This window comes from Trachinotus anak, unplaced genomic scaffold (genome assembly GCF_046630095.1).
Source record: "Trachinotus anak isolate AG129_WGS33_773 ecotype Australia unplaced genomic scaffold, CSIRO_AGI_Tana_v1 ptg000002l, whole genome shotgun sequence".
Classification (NCBI taxonomy): Eukaryota; Metazoa; Chordata; class Actinopteri; order Carangiformes; family Carangidae; genus Trachinotus; species Trachinotus anak.
In genome coordinates this window covers 20,304,949-20,328,581 of record NW_027273853.1, presented here as the reverse complement: position 1 = coordinate 20,328,581, position 23,633 = coordinate 20,304,949, and the positions used below count along the sequence as shown (strand labels likewise).

The following is a 23,633-nucleotide window of genomic DNA, read 5'->3' as shown; positions in this document are numbered from 1 at the left end:
CAACTCTTTTTTAATTTCCAAGCCAAGAAAAACAAATAAAGAAATTTAAGATGCACCATTCACTTGTAAAATTATTCTACCAGAGCACTGCTTATAACTGCCTCGGGTCATAAAGTGGCTGCTAACATGGACAGAGAGAATGCTGCATCTTCAAGAAACAAAACAATCACTGAAACAAAGACTCACAAAATTAACATGAACACTCTGCAGGCTCAGTGAGTCAATACAATCAACTAAATCTATACAGTCCGACTGACATTAGCTGGCAAAGAGTAAAAGGAAATAAGGAAGGAGGGACAAGAGAGTCATGCTAGAGGAGGTTGAGCAGGACATTGATGGTGAAACAGCAGAAGAGGTAGATGCAGTAGGTACACAGGAAGGGAGAATCTAGGGGGTTGTGTGCCACCTGGTGGCAGGTCCAGGAGAGCGTGCGGCGGAGGGTACGCAGTGGGACTCCCACGCCCATGGCCAGACGGCAGGGTGCAACTGCCACAGCAAGAGAGGAAAGTGGGGTACCTGAAGGCTGGAGCTCGGCCGAGGGCGCTGCGGCTGCCATCGCCCTTCCGGGAGCATCTACGGTCGCCGTAGGAGTTTGGGGCGCCTGGTTCTCCTGTAAAGGTACGGAGACAGATAACGTCATTGCCAACTTTTTTTTTTCCATTTAGATACAAAATAAAAGGATAAAAAGGTTCCTTATCAATATTCTACTCTGCTTTCCACAAGTTAGCTGATGTGTCCCTATGCACCTAGGTACTGCATTTTGAAGATAAACCAAACACTTAATTTCTTCATAAATTGCCAGCTAATTCTGGTTTTCCCCCCCAGGATTTCATCTTGTAAATAAAAACAGGTACCTTGGCTGTGATTGGAGCAGGGGAGGGAGCAGGCCTCTTTCTCTGAGCATAGCCAGACAGACGGTAACAGTAGTGAGGCTTGCAGTAAAATTTCCCTGCAGGGTAAAGGAGACAGACAGAAAATAAGCAGACATACTGAATGCATTAAGAAACACAAATAGAGTGAATATTCTGCAAATTTCACCTAATAGACTCCAAAGATTTTATCTGCTCTGTAGAAGAAGTTTGTCTGTTTGTCATTTAGAAAGAAAAAAATCTTCCTTTTTGTCTCATTTCAGACCATCAGTGGGTTTCAGTCCCACGACTAACTGTGGCCATTCTGTCTCATTGAACAATCTGTTGCCTGTCCTTGAGCACAATAGACACCTCCCAGAGCGGAGAAATATGGAATCATGAGACTTGGCTCTGGGGTCAGTGTAATAATATGATGCAAGGTCATGTCATGTCAAAAAGTGAGTTTTACACGTATAAAGCTGCAAAGTGTTGAATTTTTGTTTGGTTATATGATTTTTCAAATTATTCTAATGGCATAATTTTTTTAAAGCCTGATTAAATTTTGTGTAGCTTATGCGTTGCTTTCAGTCCATTCATGCCAGTGTTCTTTGGGCTCAATCCACGGGTGGAGTGGGAAGTTGTGGTACACATTGTCTGTCTTGACACCGTGTCTGTCTTGATGCTACCACTTGGGGGCACCAAAGTTGCACATTTTCAAACAATGCAGACAGAGGTTTTAAAATGCATAGACTGATGTGATAAGTTTCTAAATTACATTTGTCCCTTATTCAAAGTGTTTTGTGATCCTTAAGTCAAACATGATTTTAATTTATTTTGTTTGAAAACCCTGTGACAGACGGCATATAGATGGAAAAATAAAAAGAGTTATCGCCTTACCATCCTCCACATCAAAGGCGTAAGAGGACAGTCGCAGTGTGGTGCCACAGTAGTCACACTTGAAGCAGCTGCGATGGAAGAACTTCCCCTCTGCACTCAGCCTCTCCATCACGTACACACGCTTTCGACAGAAGAAGCAAACATCGCTGCCTCCGATGTTGACGGGGAACTCTTTTCTGAGAGAGCCCTGTGGAAGCATAAAGCATTTCATCAGTCTTTGGAGGAAAAGGGGCAAAATACGGGAATGGAGAGGAGAGGCTTAAGTAAATCAAAGATTTAATAAACATTATCAAGCCACAATCTCACCACTGTCAATGTATGCTGGGTATTGAGCTATTTTATAATCTAATAAGAAATAGCCACATCACAGCAAGTTTAAAGGTTATTTATCATTAGGAACAAGGATGTACAGTAAAAAGAAACAACTGTACAAATTATCTATAAACACAAGGGCAGTCCAAACTTCTGTTACTTGTCGAGCAAACACACTCTACAGGCAAAGGGAGATAGATCAAGGTTCAACTGGGACAGAAAACTAACACATCCATTTATCAACCACGTCACTGAACAACACAACACTCTCTGGCAAGTTAGGCTTTGATTTGTGCAGCCACATGCTGCCTTCTTCTACCGCCTGTGACAGCATGCTTACCAAATCCCTCTTTTCAGGTAGGGGCTTGGGGTCTTCCTGAGAGTGAAGCTGATTGGCTACCTGCTCAGCCAATGAGTTAACTCCCCCTGTGTACATCCTTACATAGCGCTATTAACAGCATTAGGAGGAAATTAAAAAAAGAAACATTAGAAAATGACTGATTAAAAAGAAAGAACATGAAAAACAGAGGGATGAGGAGTGTGTGAGATCATTCAGCACAGCAACAAGTGTTTCAGCACAGGAGGCGTTCACGGACAATATGGCCTGACAGGTCATTTAGACATGACAAAGCAATGATTCCATGCTTGAGTGATCAAGTGTTTAGATGTGCTGGCAGCCCCACCTAACCAGCTCATAAAAATAACTCCAACTCCAATAACATGACTACTGCCCTCAGTCAAACAAGTTATTCCATAGATTCCATGGTGCGCTGATTTGCCAACAAAGAGTTCTTGGATTTGGGTCATCAGAAACTAAATCTGTATTTCTGAATCAATTATTAGTTATTTGGAAAACAAAAGCTACTAAGTGGGCTTGTGCTCCTTTTATATAAACTATTCATGAACATTAATATTCTTGCTTACGCATTTGTGTAAAGCAGCCAAGCATTTTCATTATTCACATGCACACACACACACACACACACACAGTCATTCATACTGCACTGTTGTACTGACCAATAAATACCAACAAAACAAAATGCAGGAAAGCACCATGCCAAATGATTTGTTATTTTTTTATCAACATACGTAACGGTTTTCAGTTTAAATCCTGAATTTTTCTATACCACCATTAGAAATTGAAATTGAAATTAAAAAAAGTCCAAAATAATCTTTCTGATTTTGTTTTTTCAAAACAACTGAGGTCATATGTAGTATGAGCAAACCTAAGCCATGAAATCTTTCAAATGAGATTTGAGCACACTTTGCAGTGCTCCAGACCCACTGCTAAGTTGTTGCTCTGCCACAGTTGGAACTGTGCTTGTCAACATGGGAGTTACACTAGATTAGGTTTTTATTGCCAAGTTGCTCTTCCAGTCTAAAACAACTCCTAGGGACTCCCTTGGCAAAATAACTTTGGGAATTATAACTGAGTTCAAACACGCCCCAGCTAAGAATATACTGTTGGCAAATAGAGTCCCAAACACAGGGACTGAATACTCACCCACATATTTATCACAACAATCACAGTAAACAGTTAACAGGTTGCTAATTCAGATAACAAGCAGCCAGCTTTTAAAGCAGGTCTCTGGTGAGTTTCAGCCATGTTAAGCAATTTTTGCAACTTAGTGAGACGACGTGTCTTCCGGAAAGACCAAGGTGCAGGTGTCATGTATTAGTGTCACCACACTCCATTCCTTCCAGGCGCAAAGTGACTACCTGTCTCAAGGTGTCAGAGGAGGAGGAGGGAGAATCAGGGGGACTCTGGGCTCGGGCCAGGTACCATTGTTCCATAAAAAAACGAGAGGGTTTTTTCTTAGGCTCCATGGAAGAGGGGGAGAGGAGAGTAGTTAGAAGTGTAGTAAAGTTAAATGCAAAGACTGTCCAGTTAACAAAGAACCTACAATGAACATCCACATCTGAATAATAGTATAGTTTAGAGTTAATTGTTTTTTGTTAGTTTTTTTTTTGGTCTTTTTTTTTTTTGTTTTGTTTTTTTTAAATACACCATTTTCCAAAATAAATCATTCAACAAAGTTTTGTTAGGAGAGTAGCCTGTTGGTCGGCTTCATTCCCTCTGGAGTTCTCTTCTATGCGAACAAATTAGCAAACATTATTCAGTATGCTAACGCTGCTTTGTTAGTCAATTTAACATTTATGTTTTTAAGTTTCTCTTTTTTTAAATAATATATCTATATCTACACCAGGGCAAATGCCAAATAAAGTTGCTTGAACTCAACTCAAACAATAAAATTAGTCATGTGTTTCCCATTACCTGTAGTGCTCTATACATATCCTAAGTAACAGAATGCTAACATTACTTTTTTTTTCCTCATTTTTATTCAGTGTAACCTCTATTCTCTCTATGTTTTGGGTTTTTTTTTTAATAATATTCCTATCCATGTAACTGTGCATATAGTAAATGAACTCACCTGAATTTAACTCGAACGTGTTTTGCTAAAACCAGATGTGAAGCCTGTCTCAAGTTCAATGTTAACATGTTAGCTTGAATTGCTGAGGAAGGGGCAGCTAGCAATACTGAGATAAAGCATTCTTATGTTTTCTAGTTTGTGTTGTTGTCTTAATTGCACTTTCATCTAGTTTAAGATGAAGATTAAGATGACATCTTGTTAATCCTACACTTAACAGTTCATAACTTCAGTCCTCTCTACAGTCAAGCTTAGCCACGCAAATACCCCATTGTGCGTTTACCACATAAAATAACCACAAAGAAAAAGGTAGGTTGTAAGGTTTTGTGTCTAGCCATCACCTTCACAAAACATCCATAAATCTACAAATTCATTCATTTACCATTTAGATTGCAGCTAATGTGAGGTCTTATTTACATGCTGCCCACCTGGAATCACTAGTTTAACTGAACATAACAGTTTCAACAAACTCCTGGGGATTCCAGGATGATTTTGGTGTCCACTCCTAAAAAGGTAAAGCTGACCAACAGGATGAGTCTCCCAAAAACTTGCATTCATTTATCAACATGTGTAAAGTCTGTATTAATAGGGAAATTTCACCTGCGGTGTGACTGGCCTGCCCTCAAACTGAGAGGCAAGTTGCTCAGCCCTCTCCTGAATACTAAGCACATATATGGGCATTTGGTCATCAGAATGCAGAGGCCTTCCTGACTCCTGCAGAGAAATAGATGATTCAATCACCAAAGGGATGTTCGAGGAGGAAAATGTAGTCTCCCTTCCAAAAAGCTTGTCATTGTGGTACAGACCATAGATGGTTTGTTAGCCATTGTTTTCATAGTTCCAGCTGACAGCCTTTAATTTATGTAGTAATGTGAGCTCGAGTGGGTAAACTATGAAAGCAATGCCTTGCGGTTAGTAGAGATATCTGGCAGAAAATATCTAGCAAAAGAACAGACTACACTTGAGATAAATAAACTGAACAAGCTCAAGTGACCTTAAAAGTAATGTCTTGAGCAGAAGCTAAAAACGCTCATAGGAGGTTATTTTTCAGTACAATAGAGGGTGATGTGTTAAGAGTGTTAGCACACAGCACCACAAAACCTAACCTTTCTGGAAGAGTCAGGAGAGGATAGTGGTGAACCAGAGCTCTCAGTTGGGCCTCGAGACAAATGCCATTGCTCTATAAAGAAACGGGACGGCTTTTTCTTAGGCTCCACAGAGAAAAGAAGGATGGTTGAAAGAGGGCATTAGACTTTTTTCATATGTAAAGTAAAAAAAAAAAAAAATAGTCAACACTGGAAACCATGTTCATACACAAACATCCATGCATGATGTTCACCTTTGGTGGCTTGTCAGGTTTGCCCTTAAACTTTGAGATTAGGCGCTCAGCCCGCTCCTGTATACCAGGTATGTGAATGGGTCCTGGGTCTGTCAGATGCAGCGGCTTCCATTCCTGCCCAAGGAAGCTCTACTGTGACTTGACGCTGAGTGGGTGTAGCTAATGGCTGAATGCTTTTAACACCATGGTTTTACATAAGGAAAAGAATGGTTTGTTCCATAGAGATGTCTTTTTACAGCAACTCTAACCATTATCTCATCAAAAAAAATCCAAGCACAAACAAGCAGTGCCAAACATGAATACACGTCCATGCAATCACTCATTTACTCTACCCCATATTTCAGAGGCCTTTCGTAGTATTCAAGTTCCTCTTCCTCCGGACTTTTACATAAGTGCTTGAAGGCAGAAATGGGCAGACACATGTACTGTATTAACACCTTGGTTTTCATAAGGCACAAATAGACTGTTACAAAAAGGAGTTGTTGAATGCTTCTTTAGAGAACAGCTTGTTAGACCTCCTGACAATAAGATAAAACTAACCATGGTCTCCTGAGTCTGCATTTACTTACAAACCATCACGTCTCAACAACACACCCTTCAGCATGAAAACAAGCTGCTCCTCTGATTATGACACACACTGCCCACTCACAGGGAAATAAACAAGACTGTGGCCACTCTAGAAAGTTCACTTGGGGAAATGCAGCATTTTGCTTTCCTGAGGTCCAGCGGACACGATTAGGAAGACTGGTCGCGGAGATAAACACGGGGAGTAAGGGAGTAAGGGGGCACTTGATGGTTTTGCCATGGATTTAGGGCAGAGATAGACAGACACAAACAGACAGATACAGCAGACTGTGTGTCACCTCTGAGTGAAGAGAGAGCGAAGAAGTGGAGGAGGAAGAAGGGAGCAGAATGGTTTTCTTTGGGCAGCTCCGTGAGCCCGAGCTGGACAGATGGTCTGCACCACTTCTGGCCTTGAGAGATGAGGAACAGGAACAGCACATCGAGCAGAGAATGATGAGGATGGGGATGAAAATGAGGAGCTAGTGCTAAGATTAATGTTTATTCTCTTTCTCTTTGTCATTCAAAAGTTGGAGAATACATTTTAATGCTTTCAAAAACCTAGAGAAGTTATAATCAACAATATTTGTGTGTACTCTCAACACCAAATTAGTAATCCACTTGGTTAATAGAATTAGTGTGGTGTTCTACTTCATTTAGTTAGATTCACTTACATACCCTGAAAAAAAAGGGTGTCCATGAAGTATATGCAGCACAATAACACACTTTAAAAAATAGTCTGTTGGCTGACAAAAGGGAAATTAATTCACTAGTGCTCTAATTAACTATGATGCAAGTTTAAATGTATGTACGCAAACTTATATTACAATATTACAGAGGAAAGTTGTTTTTAAGTTGGCTTTACAAACTAAATCTTAAACATTTTTTGTAGAGAAGCACTTAGGATTATCACAATTATTTCCAGTCTTTACAACTAACTGTGAGCTAATTTACGCAGCAGCAAGAGCCTTAATGTGCAGTAAGAGGACATTTAAGAGCAGCAGCGAATTAAATCCCTTTAAACAGCAGAGTTGGAGGCTTTAAATCAATGTCTGTGATGTGAATGCTTAATCTAGTGACAAGGCCAAAAAAAAAAAAAAAAAACTCTCTAAGCATCAGCAGGAGAAAACCGGCTCTGGCACTTAACTGTGCTGACTCTGCTATTCATACAAGGGAATACAGTAAAGCAGGGTGGCAGCTGGTCCTCTACTGAGGCTTCAGGAGTGAATGTGGCACTGGATCTTATTTCTTTGAAAGCAACATGTCTGTGCACCTATGAGCAGGACTGCTGGTTAATAAAAATAGCAAGCTTAACTATATCTACTTCCATAGGGAGGGCTGAAACACTTGTAGCAGGGAAGCTCAAAAAGTGGTGGACAAATGCAACAAGAAAGAGGGGGAAGGTAGACATCCTAGAAGAAGAATACCCATTCTGTTTCCAGGTGTTGTTCTTGAAAACACATACCCAACATTCAAATTTGGTCTAAACAGCAGAAATGTTTAACGTAGAGTTTTGACTATTAGTAGCACTAGGGAAAACATTTGCATTCAACCATTTTTTAGGTCTTTAGAACACACAGACCATTTTTCAGTGAGAAATGTGAGCTTTGTTTCTCCACGGGGTCCCTTTAACTGGCTGCACATTACTATGTAAATGCCATTTTGGGTTTTGAATGTCAGCCTTTTATGACTATGTGTTGTTATTTTTACTGTTGCATTTTGAACAAGAACGCTTCCTGCATCGAACTAAACAACTCCACCACTCAATGGGCTGTAGTAGTTTTTACCTACAAATACAGACCATGCAGTGGCAAAAATGTGTTTCATCTCATATTTGTAACACCTACTTTGAACAGCTGTCGACAAGAGTTTGCAGTCATGAGACAAAATAAATACTCCTGGTGCTTTGTTGTTTGATCCGCTCGGGCCTGATTTGTTCCGGCGTCACGTATTGTAAAATGATTCTCACAAGATGTTGCCTGGCTGGGTGAGGCTACCTTCCCTTTCCCCTTGCTTCTGGATTGGCACAACAATCCAACCTCATCTGTATGAGGGTGACCCTGGACTGAATGGGATGTGAAAGGAGTTGGGAGGGCTACCAGGCCGGCGTACCTGCTCCCCTCTGTTGGGCAGCGTCTGACACTTGATCATTTCTTTGTAGCGAATGCTCAGCTGCTCCTGCTGCTGTGTGCGTCTCTGAACCCGGACAGGAGAAGCAAGGAGGAGAGAGACCGTGACGGTGGTGCATTCTTATGCCTCTCTCTCTCTCTCTCTCTCTCTCTCTCTCTCTCTCTCTCTCTCTCTCTCAAACACAGATACACAAAGCTGCACAGCTATTTGATCAAGAAGCTAAAACACTCACACAGTTTTGTTAACTATGCAACATATTTCCAAGCATCTGCTCTATTGAGTTAATTCCACCAAATCCGACTCGACAGATCTGCAGAGAAGACATGGCGCAGACTAGTACTGGTCAACATAAAGCAGCTTTCTCCCACTATGACACACCACAGGGACATATGGTTAGATGAGTCAGTCTAGTGGTTAGTCTCTAAGGGGATAAGGGTGGCGCGGCTCCACTCTTTACCTTTCTCCACGCTGGGACAGGTGCCAGGCGCACTGGCTCATTCACAGGGGTTTGGGGCGGGGAAGGGGGCAAAAGGCGGTCCAGATTGGGCAGAGACTCCCCCTTTATGGCCAAGTACAGATGATGTGACAGCGAGCGTGGCCGATAAGAGGGCCAGAATAACCATGCAATGCATCATGAAATGGTCCATGATGGGAGATGGAGGCAAGGAGAGAGAAAAATGGAAAAAAAAAAGGGAGTGAATCAGGCGCACAGCGGCTGGAAAAAACGAATAAGGAAATGACAGAGAGTCATAAGAAGATCATGCTGGGAGAAGTTGTGTAACATTTATAATTGCATGTAGAGGTATTACACAGTTAAAGTCATGCAAAATACACATTAAAAATGAATGGAAAAGGAGGAAATACATGTATATCTTCAGCCAAGCAACTGCTACTCTATTTAGCCATTCTAATTCCTTAAAACCTTCCCCATAAAACCACGAAATTGCTCATAATTCAGTTTTGGACAAACATATTCTCACAATCAGCTGTTTTCATAGGCATCTGGTGGCAAAAGCAACAAACAAACATAAGCTGTTTTACATCAAAAAAAGAACAAATCAAAAGCAGCTATTTCAAGTCACACAGTAACAGGACTTTTTCTCAATCTGCAACAGATGAGTCGTCTTTCTCTCAATCCACAATACTGCCTTGTGTTCCCGCAGCCCACATCTCCCTCCCACTCTGCTCTGTTGCTCCTCAGTAGCAAGAAAACCAGTGCTTGGCAAACCAATTCACCCGAGCCCTCCATGCCCAGTCAGCACTGTGAGGCCGCCCACATGACCCAGAAACAATACCCTGTCTGACCAATATTACCACTCTGGATCTGAGCTCATTAATACAGTGGCCTACAGCTTGTCCATCATGAGACCAGAGACCCCCCCCATACAATATGAAATCTGCATGCTCATTAAAATACTCATTGTAAGAAATAACAAACCACAATAAAGTGTGTAAAAAGGTAATTTGAACTCCTACTCAGTCTGAACATCTTTCCCCTGCTGCCTAATCTTCCCCTCGTGGAAAACTCTTTCCACCGCCTCCAGCTGTATTACCACAAAATGAACCATGTGACTTCCTCCATACCTGTCTTTTGAGTCCTGCAGGCTGGGCAGGGGCGTTCTCCTCAAACTTGGCGAGTAGCTGGGTGGCCATGACCTTGACTTTGTTGTGGTTCCCTACAGCTGCAGAGTCCGTTTTTCTCTCAGACAGGATAGCAGGGACAGACGGCCTGTCGTCACGACCGGTCCTGGATACCTCCTCCTGCGGGGAAAAAGGGAAAACAGAGGGGTTTTTTTCCTGCTGCCGCCAGTCTAGTGGGATTAATTAGTCTGTTCTGGTCGGATAGACTGATCAAACAGTAATCACAAGCTCAGCATCTGAGACGCTGTGCTGTCAGAGCTACTCACATCTTCAGACTGACTGGTTTTCCGTCTCTTCCCCAAACCGTCTACATCCTTCTCTTTTTTGTCCTGCTGATGACATGTCATGAGTTATTTTAACTTCAGGCGAAACAATAAAATGATGTTTTGAGAAATCACGGGGTGCCAACAGGTATTTCTCAAACACTGACCTTCGGATTTCGTTTCCTGGATATTGCTATACTCTGACCAAGTTTGCTAAGGAACGAGATGGGAGACTTGGTGCTGGCTATCAGTGCTGCCTTCTCCTCAGGACTCAAGTTGTGGTTATCTGAAAAGAAATGCGCAAGGAAAATTATGCAAGAAACTGCACTTTAAAATCCTTTTAGGACGGCAGGTAATTATGTTTCCACAGCATCTGTCCAGGGATGACACTTCTGTAATTCCAGACACCTCCCAACACCAGATTACACAACAAAGAGTCCTACTGTATCACCCTCTCTCACCTCCAGGTGGCACTGTGTCCTTAAACATCTCATAGAACTGGCTGAGGTACATGACCATAGAGAGCTTGTCTGGCTCCACCACAGAAGACATCTCCTTGCCAGTCATGCAGGGCGAGATGCCAAATTCCTTCTCCGCCACGTCAAAACCCAACTGGTTGTTCTTCTCCTGGTCTCGCTCGTCCAGCGAGTCGAAGTCACTGAGGGCAACAGGAAGAAGGGAGAAGGAGAGAGAAGGATGAAAAGACAATGTTGGAAATGAGTTGGGACATGAGAGGAACAGTAAACGAAATGTCAAAGATAAAAGGGACAGACAGAAAGAGCTCATCGTAAAACAAGAAGGATTCATCTGAATGATCTTAATCTCTGTCGTTCCACTGAATGTGACATGAATATACTTAGCACAGGCTACACATTTACAAACAGGCTAATGTAGCTAATTTTCAGCATCAATGGACGGATAACGGAAATTAACTGACAGTGAGCCTGCATTACCAGCACTCATGAAGAAGCACTTCTATACTGCAGACTACTGCACATGTTGTGGAAAGGATTACTGTAAATATCATTACACTGCAGCTGAAGATACCATTAACATGGCTCATCAATACATTTCAACTGCACATACAGTCCATTTAAAAGCATTAACAGTGGATCACATCACATCAGGAACAGAGTGGACCCTCCGCTCAGTCCTCCCAAGCATCCGTCTTGTACATGCGTACACGTACATGCAGTTTTCCAAAGCACCTCCACTCATCAGCCTCCCTCCCTCCCCCTCCCTCCTCCTCCTCCTCCTCCTCCTCCTCCTCCTCCTCCCATCATCTGGCCTATCAAAGGCAGCAGAGCACAGCCGCTACACCTCTTGGTAAAGGTCAGGCAGGACACAGACACTAATAGCTTATAATGTTAATTGCCACGTTGCCTCCAGTGGGTAACAAACTACATTAAGCAATGTGGATGGAGACTGTGTTGTTTATAGAGCGCATGAGGGTAAGGAGTGTGTATGTGTGTGTGCGTGTGTGTGGGAGGAGGGGGGATGGGTCGGAGGAAGGCTCTGTGACCCAAGAGGCCAGTATGACTGGTAGCTGTCACCACATTTACAGTGATGTACAGTCCAAAACCAAGGTCCCAACCAGACAATAAACATCATTAGCAACCAACAAACTCACATAAACACAGCAGGCCAGTCATTCCAGACACCACAGCTGTTTTAACCCTTTACTCTAACTATAATGGGATACATTTGGCCAAAAATAAAAAAAAAACACAAATGTTTCAGTCTGTATTGATCTGTGTTCCATGTTGTGTATAATCCAAATGGATTTTTTTTTCAGATACTCACATGAGATCGGGTCTGTATCGGTGAATGAGGGCACACAGGGCCAGACCACTCTTCCAAGACATAGTAAGGTCTGTTACATTGACATTCCTGTATCCCTCCGTTTGTCTCTGGCACCAGTTGAGCAGTTTACTAGATCGAGCTATGGACTCTGGTGTGGCAGAGGAGAGAAAATGAAAGGGTTGATGTTGAAGCATCAGGCTGAACAGAATCTGGATTAAAACGGTAAGAAATGCAAACTGTTTCTGGAAAGCGCTACACATCTCTTGCTGGGCAATCTCATGGCCTTGGTTCGGCCAGGCTGAGCATAGGATTATAAAGTTTTGTCATCCACGGCCTCATCATCCTTGTTAGTACAAGTTTCAACCAGCCAGAGGGGAAGTATTATGAACTGTCAGATGTAAGATGCTTTTCTGACATAAAGGAGAAAAAGGATGCAAATGAGAGGTTAGGAGAGGATGCAGAATTCACTGGAAACCTGGTACATGAAGTGTTGAATACAACCAGGGAGAGTATCAATGACCGAGTTAGTGCACGCAAAGGAAATTTCATAGGCTGCAATCAGTCCATCCAGTTCCATCATTCCAGTATTCAATTCATATTATCCATTCATGAGTAAATAGCAGGTAAACTTTAAAACTGTTAAAACTATTAGGAATCCCTGAAAAGCAACACCATGCATTTGGACTTTGTGTTACCTTGCAACTGCTTGTCAAGCAGGCAATTTTCTAGAGTGAAAATAGTTCATTATTACATTTCAGCAACAGTGATTGCAGCAAAATCCTCCACTGATCAATAAGCGCATTAAAGTCGAGTTTTAAGAAGAACACAAGAGATACAAACCGTTCCTGGCCAACTTGGGTGTTGAGGTGTTGATAACATTCTCCATTTCAATGCGCATTTCCCTCGACTCCCCTGTGTCAAATAGGTGCCGCACCTGCAACGTACACATAATTACTACTAACGCACTTGTGTCACCTCTCTATCAAAATATTTAAGCACAAATTAGTTAAGTGCACAACAACAGAGCAGTTGCAGTATCCTTGACTTTTAACCGATACCATGAATCTATGAGTACAATGAAGCATCAATAGAGACAAAGATGACACTCACCTGGCTGGGCTTGAGGAAGTTAAGGCTGATGTTGGGGTAACGTGTGGTAGGATCCACACTGTAGTGGCTGAAGTTCTTACTGACGTTTTCTGGTGTGGTCTGGGGCAGTAGACGGTATATACTCTCCCTGAAGGGCAGAGGAAACACTTTTTTACGTAATGTAACAAAATACAATTCACTGTATAGGTGGAGTTTTATTCGAGGCACAAAAATATATATAAACAAAATCCTAATAACATCATTATCAAAGGGCACAGAGAGTTACTGCCGAACAGAAAAGTCACATTCCATTCAGTTCTTATGAGAGCCTCTTATCCCATTAGTACCAGAAGAGGTGGGACTGATGCTTGAAATCACGTACAGGCACATTTCCTAGTAAAGCACTTAAAGATAAAAGGGTGTGTTTGAAGAGAGGAAACATGTGTATGTGCGGCTGTGTGCGCAGGACTGTTTGAATGTGAGCACAGAGTACAGTGAGTTTGGTGTGTATGCATCAGTGTTTCCACACACTCACCTCTCAGCCAGCACCTCGAGAGGGGTTTTTCCCTGAGCCCAGCTCTTCACCATCCAGCCTGAGTCCATGGCTGCCAGGAAACCTCGAGCGATGCCGGTGCCCATGGGCCAGAAGGGCTGGAGACAACAGCAAGCACCATGTTCAACAACCAAATGTGGCCACAAAAGAACCAAGGGTATGGAATAACAAAGAAGGTGGTGGTGCGACGCTGAAATGTAAAACAGTTAATCGCAGCCTCTTGAAAATCTCTCACAACCTCTGTCGCCTCTCTCACCTCCAACAGGCTGTCTCCCACCAGCGCCACCAGCAGCTTGTGGCCATTGCGCTGGCGCACCATGGCGGCGTTCTCAGAGGCGTACATGCAGGTGAAGTCGAACATAGCTACGTCGGGCTGGCCATAGTGGTTGATGGCAAAGTCCAGTGTGGGCAGCTGGTGGCTGGTGGAGAAATCCGCAGCCTCACGGGCGTAAGACAGCAGGGCAGCCTGGTCTACATTACCTCTGGACAGCAGCAGCTCTGTGTCTGCATAGTCCTACAGGACACATAAGAGATTGACATGAGATGAGATAACAACAGGCATTAAGATGAACGTGGATAAAAGCAGAGACGTCCAGGGAAGTGTTGTCAAAGAGTCACAGCTTCAAGAAGTGATTCACTCAGCATATGAAAGAATATTGTGTTGCAACTGTAGCAGTGAACTTAATATGAAGCAATAATACACGATGAGGTGACAATGACATACAAACAAAAGATGAGGTCAGTTTTGTTTGCAGTCAGTTTACTGACTAACACAATAATATTAACACAAGGTTCACTTAAGCCAAGTGCAGAGTATTAAAGACCTTCAAAGGATTCTCAGTGCAGCTGTTGTCATGTTGATGTGAGTGCGCACAAACCACACAGCTGATCTCAGAGGAGGTGCACTGTTTACAAGATTATTCCACTTGGAGAAATCCATGACCGGAGCAAATGATTGCAATATTCAACGCGTGCGGAGTCACTGTGGGACAGCTCGTACAGTCTTTTACGTGCAGAATCTACTCATCCTGACCCCAGACTCTTTTGGCAGAGGAGCCCAGATGCACAGATTTACACAAGGAGCGGTGGAGGGGAAAAAAATGAACCTTTTATTCTAAATCTCAGTGACATCAGACACAGAGCAAGTGCACCACACAAATATCTAGGGAGGATAACCGAAATGAATAAAACACTTAACGAGAATGATTCCTAGAAAGAATTACAGAAAAATAATGTAAAAGCAAATGAACGTAGGGATGAAAGTTGGGATTTGTGTTGTGATAAACTTGAATTTGAACTGGACATTCAAATAATTATAAAAATGACCACAAGCTGCTTGTCTAGGACACCAAATCATTGTATTGTATGTTGTATGAGCAAGTGATCTTGGTAAAAGTAGCAGAGTAAAATGACAGTCTGGAAGCAGAGTAAAATGACAGTTAGAAGGAATGAAATACTATCAAAATAGAAATAAAAATACTAATAAGATAGTAATACAAAAAAAAAAAAACGAACGCTCCTTTAAAAAGCTAGAATTTCGAGGTGACAGCCTCTGCAACTTGGCTGTGCTACAGGGAGGCCCAGGCACTTGCAGTGGAACGAACTGTGCTGTTCACAAGTCTCTTCAACATGTAGCATCAAATCACTGCATGCTTTCAAAGTGACATGTTTTCATAGAGGGTGGTGAGAGGTACGTTCTTCCATCTTCAAGCTCCCTGGTTGTTCAGGCCAGTCTGGTGGGGATAGTGGGTGAGGGGAAGGGCAGGCTGGTGGAAGATATGAATGGGGGTTGTTATCTATTTTGTTTTGTTTTGTTTTTTTTATTTGCCTTGAACTGTGTGGACTCCCCAGTCTTCTGCCAACCCTTCTTTTATCCACTTTCAAGAGAAAGCACGGAGTCATGTTTTTATTGCTATAAAAGGATCTGTCTCCGACTGTCTGTCAAAAACCAGTTGTAGTAAATTATCGGTATGCCTTTTCGTTAACATGTGCCTACTGACTCCAAATCCCCTCTGGCTTCAGACTTCAGTGTATACCAAAAACTCATTAATAGCATCAGCTCACCACAAGAACAAACGCAGACTTGCACACACATGCGCAGGGACACCAAAATATGCAGAGCGCTGGTGTCTCTGCAAGGCAGCTAAAATGTTCTGAGAAAAAGTGATGACTGTGACAAGGTTTATAAAAACGCTCTTTTGAAAAACATTTTAATGTAATCTAATATCCAAAAGCCACCACACGGCACACCTTCAGTAATGTTGGTACATGAAGACAGAAATGTAAAACGGTCTTTCCGGTTTCCTGTGGAAAGTGGCCAGGGAGAGGAAACTGCCATGTAAAGCGAGCACTGTAAGTGTGCTTGAGTTAGCAGTTTGTTCCTGAACACTGTTGGCTTGGTTAGACCATTAGGCTGACACTGGGCAATAACAGAAGGACAATAAAAGACTGAGAGAATGAAAGAGAGCAAGACAAAAAACAGAGAGACAGTCGGACTTGTTATTTTGTCGGTCTGTACGTGCATATAGCCTTTATGTCTACTACAGAGAGACAGAATGAGACTCAACAATTGTCTCTCAAACACACGCACGCACACGCGCGCGTACACACACACACACCACACACTGAGCTCTGGGCTTTGATCACTCACATGCAGAATGACTCCTTTCTCCAGCAGGCTCTGTTTTTTGGCAGTCATCACAAAGTAGTGCGTGTCATCCTTGTAGTAGACAATGTTTTCCAGGTCAATACCTACAAAGACCAGCAGAAAGACGTATTGTTACATACCAAGGACAAGCCTTTTCCTTATTGCTGTAGCTGACTGTCCTCTAATGTTGCCATTAGAGGACAAGAGCGGCAATTACACGACTCAGAGCACATAACCAAAGCCCCGGGGACATCGTCATGTCAGCAATAAACTGGGGACAGACTTGGCATCAAACCTAATGTTAAGCATTTTAATTGGATGAGCTGACAAATTCTGAACTGTGATCAAAGGACAGATTTTTTTTGTTACCTTCATTTTCTGACATAAACTGCAACCAGGAAGTAGCTTGAGTTCTTATAATTGACAATACCAAAAGAAAATCCAACAATTTCTATGTTTAATGCTGTATCTTAAAGTTTTGTATCATCTAGTTACCTTAGGAAGAGACATACAATCCCTGTAAAGTAAAGAAATGTAGCAGAGTGGAGCTGCGGCTGACCTGTGGCCTCTCTGAGGTCTTGAAAAAACTTCTGGTTGAAGATGAAGGCCACGCCGCTGATCTCCTCCACCTTTGCCTCCGCTGTCGTGTTCCTGTTGATGAAGTTAGCAGTGATGGCAATGGCAAGCTTGCCGCGGAACTCCTTACGCCGAAACCCTGGGGAGAAGAGGGAGGAAGCAGACAGCATGTGACCTGGAGGTTAGGAATCAGGGTGCACAGTCCAAGAACTGCGAAAACATGAATTCATTCAAAAGTTTCTGAAAAAGAGGGTAAACACTCAAATCACAAAACTAGTTAAATGTGCAAACTCAGATCTGCTTTTACAACATGTTAAAACCTGCACACGCGTACTGCACAACATGAACGCCACAAACAACTTGCTAGTTTTTCAAGCTGTGTGAATGCAGTTCATGGTTATCCCAGAGGGAGCCTGCTGCTTCCCTTCTGTAATGCAGCAGTCAGTAGTACAGAGAGGGGTCATGGTACTCTGCTCCACTGGGGTTCACTCTGCCAGTGTGGCTGTGTGTGAGGGCCAAACGCTCACGGAGGAAACAGACAGCCAATTCAACAATTCCTATTCTGCTCTGCTGGGAGTGCAAACACTCTCTGAAGTTAGATGTAGCAGCCAGGCACACACACACACACACACACACACACACACACACACACACACACACACACACACACACACACACACACACACACACACACACACACACACACACACACACACACACAGATGTGCACAAATGCTCATTCATACGTGAGGAATGGAGTGAGGTCAGGCACCCGACCACAGCTGCACACAAGTGAGATCATAATCATCATGACTGAGCTCCAAGTCCACGTAAACAAACAAACAAACAGTGTTCCCTGTGCTTTCTTTGTTAAGTCAAGGAAAATCTGCATTACTAATGCATTTCTCCCAGTCTGCACACACAGACTTGCCTGGTAGTGTGTTTCTCCTTCCATCTGCTCCGATGATGACATCGAACTCCAGCTCACTGGCAGGGTGTGTCCTGGGATGGATCTCAGCCCTCCAGCCTATCCCTAAGAAAACACAGCCATGTGTAATCCGACAGAAATGCACCAGAGTCAGGCTGAGAGCGTTTGACAGATAGTTCTCTGACACAACACATGTTCAATTTCCATTCATTTTTCCTGTGCTGTCCCGGCAGCAGCTTGACTCACTCACGTTCAGTCTCTTGATCTTCAGGAGGTTCAATAAGACCTTTGAATTCTACATTGACATGGATCTCAATGCCCAACAGGAGAGCCACTTTGAGCAGCATTAGCTGAAGCTGACGAATACCTGCAATACAAAGACAGAGAGAGACAAAACCCAAGTCAGATAACAGCTACACAACTCCAAAGTACGTCGTCTAAATGCATGCAAAACAACAAAAGCTACAGGCTCATTTGACCTATATTTCAAATAGTGCAAGCAAGGGGGAGCAAAATCTGTCATGTGTACTCACTGATATGATCGATAGCACCAGCGCAGAACTTTCCATAGAACTTCTTGGCCCCAAGGCCCCTGAGGTCCTGGATGGTGAAGGGCCAGAGGTGCAGTACATTGTTCCTGGAGAAAGCATCTCTCTTCTCCAGCAGCACCACTTTGGCTCCCAGGAAAGCCAGCTCGATGGCTGTACGTAAGCCGCATGGCCCCGCACCGATGATCAAACACTACAGACATAAAGACACAGATGTTACGAATGAGCCATAAGAGCCATACACATGGAAAACCAAGCCGGAGCGGAGCCACTGCCCAGCTTTGGCCACATGCTGAAAACCCATCGGTTCAGACTGCAACTTGACACCGCCCTCTTACACTTCCTCCTTACATGTCACTTCCTTAAAAAACAAGGAAAAGCACCTGTGATGTAGCTCTCTATCAGCTATCTCTACTTTCTTGGGAAAGGTGAACTTCCCATTTTTGATGGCACATCCTTTTGAGTTTGAATTCCTTTTCATTTGAGTTTAAAATGAGAGAAAGATGAAGTAGAACTTTACTCATCCCAAGGAAAATGTTATTAGATGGTTTAATGAACTTTGAGTGCAAATAATATTTCAGCTAGCTGCACTAGCTTTGTTGTCACTTCAACTTTTCCATAATATTAAGCAATGACACATCCGTCTGGCTGGTAAACAAGAGCATCGCATTACATGTTTCCTGCTCGTTCACACATGGTATTAAAGCGCAATCTGTATCCGGACTCCTTATCCAGATAAGGGAAAATGCATTTTAACGGAAGTTGTAAATGTGCTGTAATCAGAATGTGATCGGATCTGCCTGATCACTTTCTTGTGACCAGATCTTGGGTGTAAATGCAATCTTTGACGCCTACAGCTGATTTGCTGCCACCTCAGATTACTCATGCAGAGGTTTTGCTCTGGAGGACGGAGATCCGATTTCAAAGAGTATATCAAGAACTCATTCGAAATACCGGGTGTTAACGCAAAGGCAAGATCAGATTATTTATTATCTGGATAATGGATCTGATAGAGATCGCATTTTAATGCTGGGTGTAAACAGGATGACATTTTCGCGCTCTCACCGAGCTGAAGTCAGCAACAAATAAAACCACCCTTAACTGAATCAGACAGTTTGTGCTGACGTAGGCTTACCTTTGAGTTGGCACAGGCATGACCCTTCTTGTACTCCTTATGGCTGGCCCTCTTGTCTAACTTGGCCCAGAGCGCCTTGGCCTTCCAGTAGTTGAGCTTGGACTTGAGCTTGTGATAGAAGACCCTGTACTCGGTGGGCTTGAGTTCCAGGTGGTCACACAGCTCCTGGAAGGCCTTGAGCGTGCCCTTACACGTGGTCGCCTGGACGAAGTTGTCAAACAGGACATGGGACCGGTTCACCCCGTCTCCTCCAGTTGCACCAGTGCCTCCATCCCCCATGGTCCAGACTCACACAGGGCTGTGAGGGCCCTTCACCCCTGAGGCAGGGGTCTCTGGGTCCAGCCCCAGCCCTGGAACACACTCTCTCTGGTGGAGGGCTTTAACTCAGGCCTCAGGCATCTTCACTCTGTCAGCAAGAGGGAGAGAACTCGAACTGAGTGAATCTGAGAAGATAATTCAACATTCTGCTGCAAAGTTTAGTCCTGTATAAAACATTACCATATGTTGCGGCAGAGCTTAAAAGCAAATGCACAAGATTACAGCTTTCAAATGCTCCAATGACATCAACACTGTCCAATCACACATAAGCTGAGACTTTTGAGACTGTATGACCTTCAGGACGGATGCAAGGAGGACATGACCTATGACTCCTTGCCTTTTTCAGCACCCTTTTAATGAAACTTCTCTAACTAAACAACCCTATGTATTACAGCCGGTCAGACTAGCAATCAAAGCTGCTATTAAGGATAAAGACCAGGTCATTTAAGGTCTCGCTGTCATTCCGCTGCAGTGACTTGACCTCAAACAACCTCTTATCTGTGCAGGAATGAGGCTGCCGGACACAGGAAGGGCACTGAACCCACTGAAAACCAAACAGGAAACACACAGGGCACATGTGTGTAGACATGTCGGTGTGGCAGTGGCACAGAATCACTACAGACAGACTCCAGACACAGGAAATGGCCAGTTCATCGCAAAAAAAAAAACAAAACAAAAAAAAACTGTGACACTCAACACAATCCCCATTCATTCAAGGAAATGATCTGGCATAAGTAAGAAGAAGCCAGAGAGAACCAACAAATTTCTCCACTGTAAATGGCCCCTGGTCTGTTACAGCTTCCTGTGTAAATACTGAGTGAGAGTTGACTTCTGCTGTTGTTTTACCTGCTGTGACTTGTGGCATTTGAGCTTTATGCGTTCTGCTCTTTAACCCTCAGGGGGACGAGATCATTCATGTTCTTTGGCGTCTATAGCTCAGCTGTGACAACTGGAATGTCTTGATGGGCTCTCCCTCTAACTCTGACTGTATTTATTCAGCAGCGTGAGCAGCCTCTAAAAGATCAGCACTAGTCAACATCAGTGCAAGTATAAAGGGTCACAAAGTGCAGTGACTGCAAGGTAAAAAAAAAATAAATAAATAAATTATTTGATCAAGTCTATTTGCTCTCTAATATATTTTCAGCCAAGCAGTGGATCTGGTTGACATTATCTCCCAGGGCAACATGGAGAAAATTCATAGCGGCTCAGCAAATAGGATCATTTACATAACTCTCTGTCATTCAGCATGAAGACAGAGGATCCTGAGAATTACCATCAGTGATGAAATAAACTGAATAGCTTGAGATTTGAGGAAAACATACAAACATGAAGCTACACCTCTGAAGCTCACTAATTACCAAGACTTCAAAATGATCAAAAAGGAATTGTTATAAACGGAGAGGTTAAACATTAATGTTTGGGACTTCACCTTTATTTTGTAAGGAATGAGTCAGGACTCAAGTTACTTCCTGAAGGACGCACATGAGCATTTCAGCCCATCTCCCTGTAAAAGCTTGAGCTTTGTACTCAGCTGTCCTGGGTGCTGGGCTAGTTCATGAAAACCAATGTAGTCTCCGTTCCAGTGGCAGCACATGATGAAACGGAGGCAGGTACAGAGGTCAGCTGGCCTCCTTTTCACACCCTGCCAACTGCTCGCTGCAGTGAAAACAGCGGGCTCTGGGTTTGGCTCTGCCTCAGTCAGGCAGGATCAGGGCTGAAGGCTGCAGTGCCAGCACAGACAAAAAGGGCCCTTTTCCAACACAAGCATTTAGAAATCAGCGACATCATTTCCTCTGTGAATGGACTTGACTCTAACGTTAAAAAATAAAAAAAATCTACACACACTGTAAGGACCACCTACACCCGCAGCAGTTGTGTGAAGTCTGTGGTTATGTATGTGTTGTGTACATGTCTTGAATTCCCCCCTTCCATATACAAAATACCGTCGAGCACTAGCTCCTCTGTACAGCAGCACAGTTCAGACGGCATCAACACTGACTGAAACAACTAAACAGGGAAGCTCTGATCGACTGAGTGTCAGTAAGAATCAGGCGATATTCATTACCAATGACTCAGTCGATGGTTCTTAATTCGCTTGTCAATAATAGTGGCAACACGATCAAAAGTAGCAACGGCCAGCACATGAACGTCACTCAAATAGTTATCAGGCATCCGAAGCCTGTTCCTGTTTATCTCCAGAAGGACTTGAGATGCTGCGCTTGATTGCTGCGCAGAGCAAATTGATGTGCAGTGAGGCTTGCAGTTTCTTTTGTGTCTGGCAAGTGGTGGGGGCCTGTGACAGCACGCTGCGAGCAAACACAGATAAAGGAGAATTTCAAGGTTACGTTCTAAACAAAACCAAGCCTGGGTGCTCGCTTGAGATTCTTAGCAGCCAACAAGCCACAGATTCAAGGTGCCTCAAGTGGGACATCAGGTGAATTGTGTAAGTGCAAAGGCAACTGCCATGACATCTTTCAGCTGCTAATGTTACAAAATATGAAAATACATAATAGCTCACTGCTCCCTGTACTTTTGAAATGACTAAAACATAATCATTTTTGGATGCAGTGAGACCAAATATCCTGGATAAACCTTGGGGTAGAGCTGCAACTAGATGTCACTTTCATTATCAGATCTGATTGTTTTCTTTCATTAGTTTTTTTCATATAATTTCTTCTTTTTTTTCATAAGATGTAAGAAGATACGGGGTCTCATGACTGGGGGTTCTCTCAAAATGTACAATCAGGGACCACTCTGATCTGTATCACACCTGCAAACTTGTCAACCCTAAAAAAGCCTGACAAAAGCATCTTTGAAACAAAACGAGCCCAAAATTCCTCCCCTAAATTCTTACACTCTACTCTTTGACCCTTCTGACGGGTTTCAAGTTAACAACAGAAGACAAGCAAAGGGGCCACAGTTCATCAGCATTTAGACTGTTTTTGGAGGCAGAGAAGAAGAAAGCAGTTCATCTCAAACTCCTCGTCCAAAGCCTCGTGAACCAAACTTCAAAAGAACAGGAACTTGAGGGGATGGTCTCAGAGGGTTAATAATTCATTTAATGGTGAAATCAAATCTTTCTTACAAGAGCTAGGTTCAGTCTCTCCCTACGTTTCCCTCCCGGTCCACAGCAGGGACAAAAGTGATCCCGTCTGTGGGATTTTTATGTGACTGTAAAGACATGCAGGTTGTGGAGACACATCAAGGACCGAGCATGGGAAATGAGAAGACGCTATGAGCTTTATGACGCACTCTTGAGAAAGCTTGCAGTCAACATCCAGCACACTTTGAGGTCTTTGAAGGAAATGGGGGTGCCACCGCTCACAGACCTGCTGGGTCACAGTGTGCGTTTGTTTGAGCTGTCCAAAGATGGTGCAGCTCAGGCAGCCTCTGCTGAGACATACTTCCCCCTCGCCACGCTTAATCACAACAATAAACCTGGCCCATTATTTGAACGATAGTACCCTCCTGCAGAGACTCATATGCCAACTCAACAGGAGAGGTTGCAGCATGTGTTTCTGATGGGCACAGAAATGGTGGCGGAACAAAGAGAACACACCAAGACGGGAGTTATGGGACATGATTTAGACAAAATCCTGTTTTTCTCCTCTACATT

At 43.3% G+C, this 23,633-nt stretch overlaps 1 protein-coding gene across 10 annotated transcripts in view; it reads right to left on the bottom strand.

Moving 5' to 3' along the window:
- Window positions 1–23,633, bottom strand: part of mical3a (microtubule associated monooxygenase, calponin and LIM domain containing 3a) — a 61,549-nt gene that overhangs the window by 24,881 nt on the left and 13,035 nt on the right. For 4 of the 10 annotated variants that reach the window (XM_071504930.1, XM_071504905.1, XM_071504914.1 and 1 more), the window contains exons 2-28: window positions 19,700–20,105; window positions 18,550–18,757; window positions 18,267–18,383; window positions 18,020–18,121; window positions 17,072–17,227; window positions 16,516–16,616; window positions 14,122–14,379; window positions 13,848–13,963; window positions 13,334–13,460; window positions 13,064–13,157; window positions 12,919–12,948; window positions 12,224–12,371; window positions 10,882–11,078; window positions 10,588–10,706; window positions 10,424–10,489; window positions 10,101–10,277; window positions 8,974–9,075; window positions 6,689–6,799; window positions 6,158–6,220; window positions 5,826–5,939; window positions 5,593–5,697; window positions 5,087–5,200; window positions 3,777–3,878; window positions 2,398–2,505; window positions 1,746–1,932; window positions 855–949; window positions 517–610 (exon numbers count right to left, since the gene is read on the bottom strand). In XM_071504930.1, coding sequence (XP_071361031.1) covers window positions 517–610; window positions 855–949; window positions 1,746–1,932; window positions 2,398–2,505; window positions 3,777–3,878; window positions 5,087–5,200; window positions 5,593–5,697; window positions 5,826–5,939; window positions 6,158–6,220; window positions 6,689–6,799; window positions 8,974–9,075; window positions 10,101–10,277; window positions 10,424–10,489; window positions 10,588–10,706; window positions 10,882–11,078; window positions 12,224–12,371; window positions 12,919–12,948; window positions 13,064–13,157; window positions 13,334–13,460; window positions 13,848–13,963; window positions 14,122–14,379; window positions 16,516–16,616; window positions 17,072–17,227; window positions 18,020–18,121; window positions 18,267–18,383; window positions 18,550–18,757; window positions 19,700–19,978 — 3,490 coding nt within the window. In that variant the 5' untranslated portion in view covers window positions 19,979–20,105. Of the gene's footprint in view, window positions 1–516; window positions 611–854; window positions 950–1,745; window positions 1,933–2,397; window positions 2,506–3,776; window positions 3,879–5,086; window positions 5,201–5,592; window positions 5,698–5,825; window positions 5,940–6,157; window positions 6,221–6,688; window positions 6,800–8,498; window positions 8,583–8,973; window positions 9,076–10,100; window positions 10,278–10,423; window positions 10,490–10,587; window positions 10,707–10,881; window positions 11,079–12,223; window positions 12,372–12,918; window positions 12,949–13,063; window positions 13,158–13,333; window positions 13,461–13,847; window positions 13,964–14,121; window positions 14,380–16,515; window positions 16,617–17,071; window positions 17,228–18,019; window positions 18,122–18,266; window positions 18,384–18,549; window positions 18,758–19,699; window positions 20,106–23,633 lie in introns of all 10 variants that reach the window. The other 6 variants (XM_071504962.1, XM_071504979.1, XM_071504970.1 and 3 more) reach the window with 5 other exon arrangements.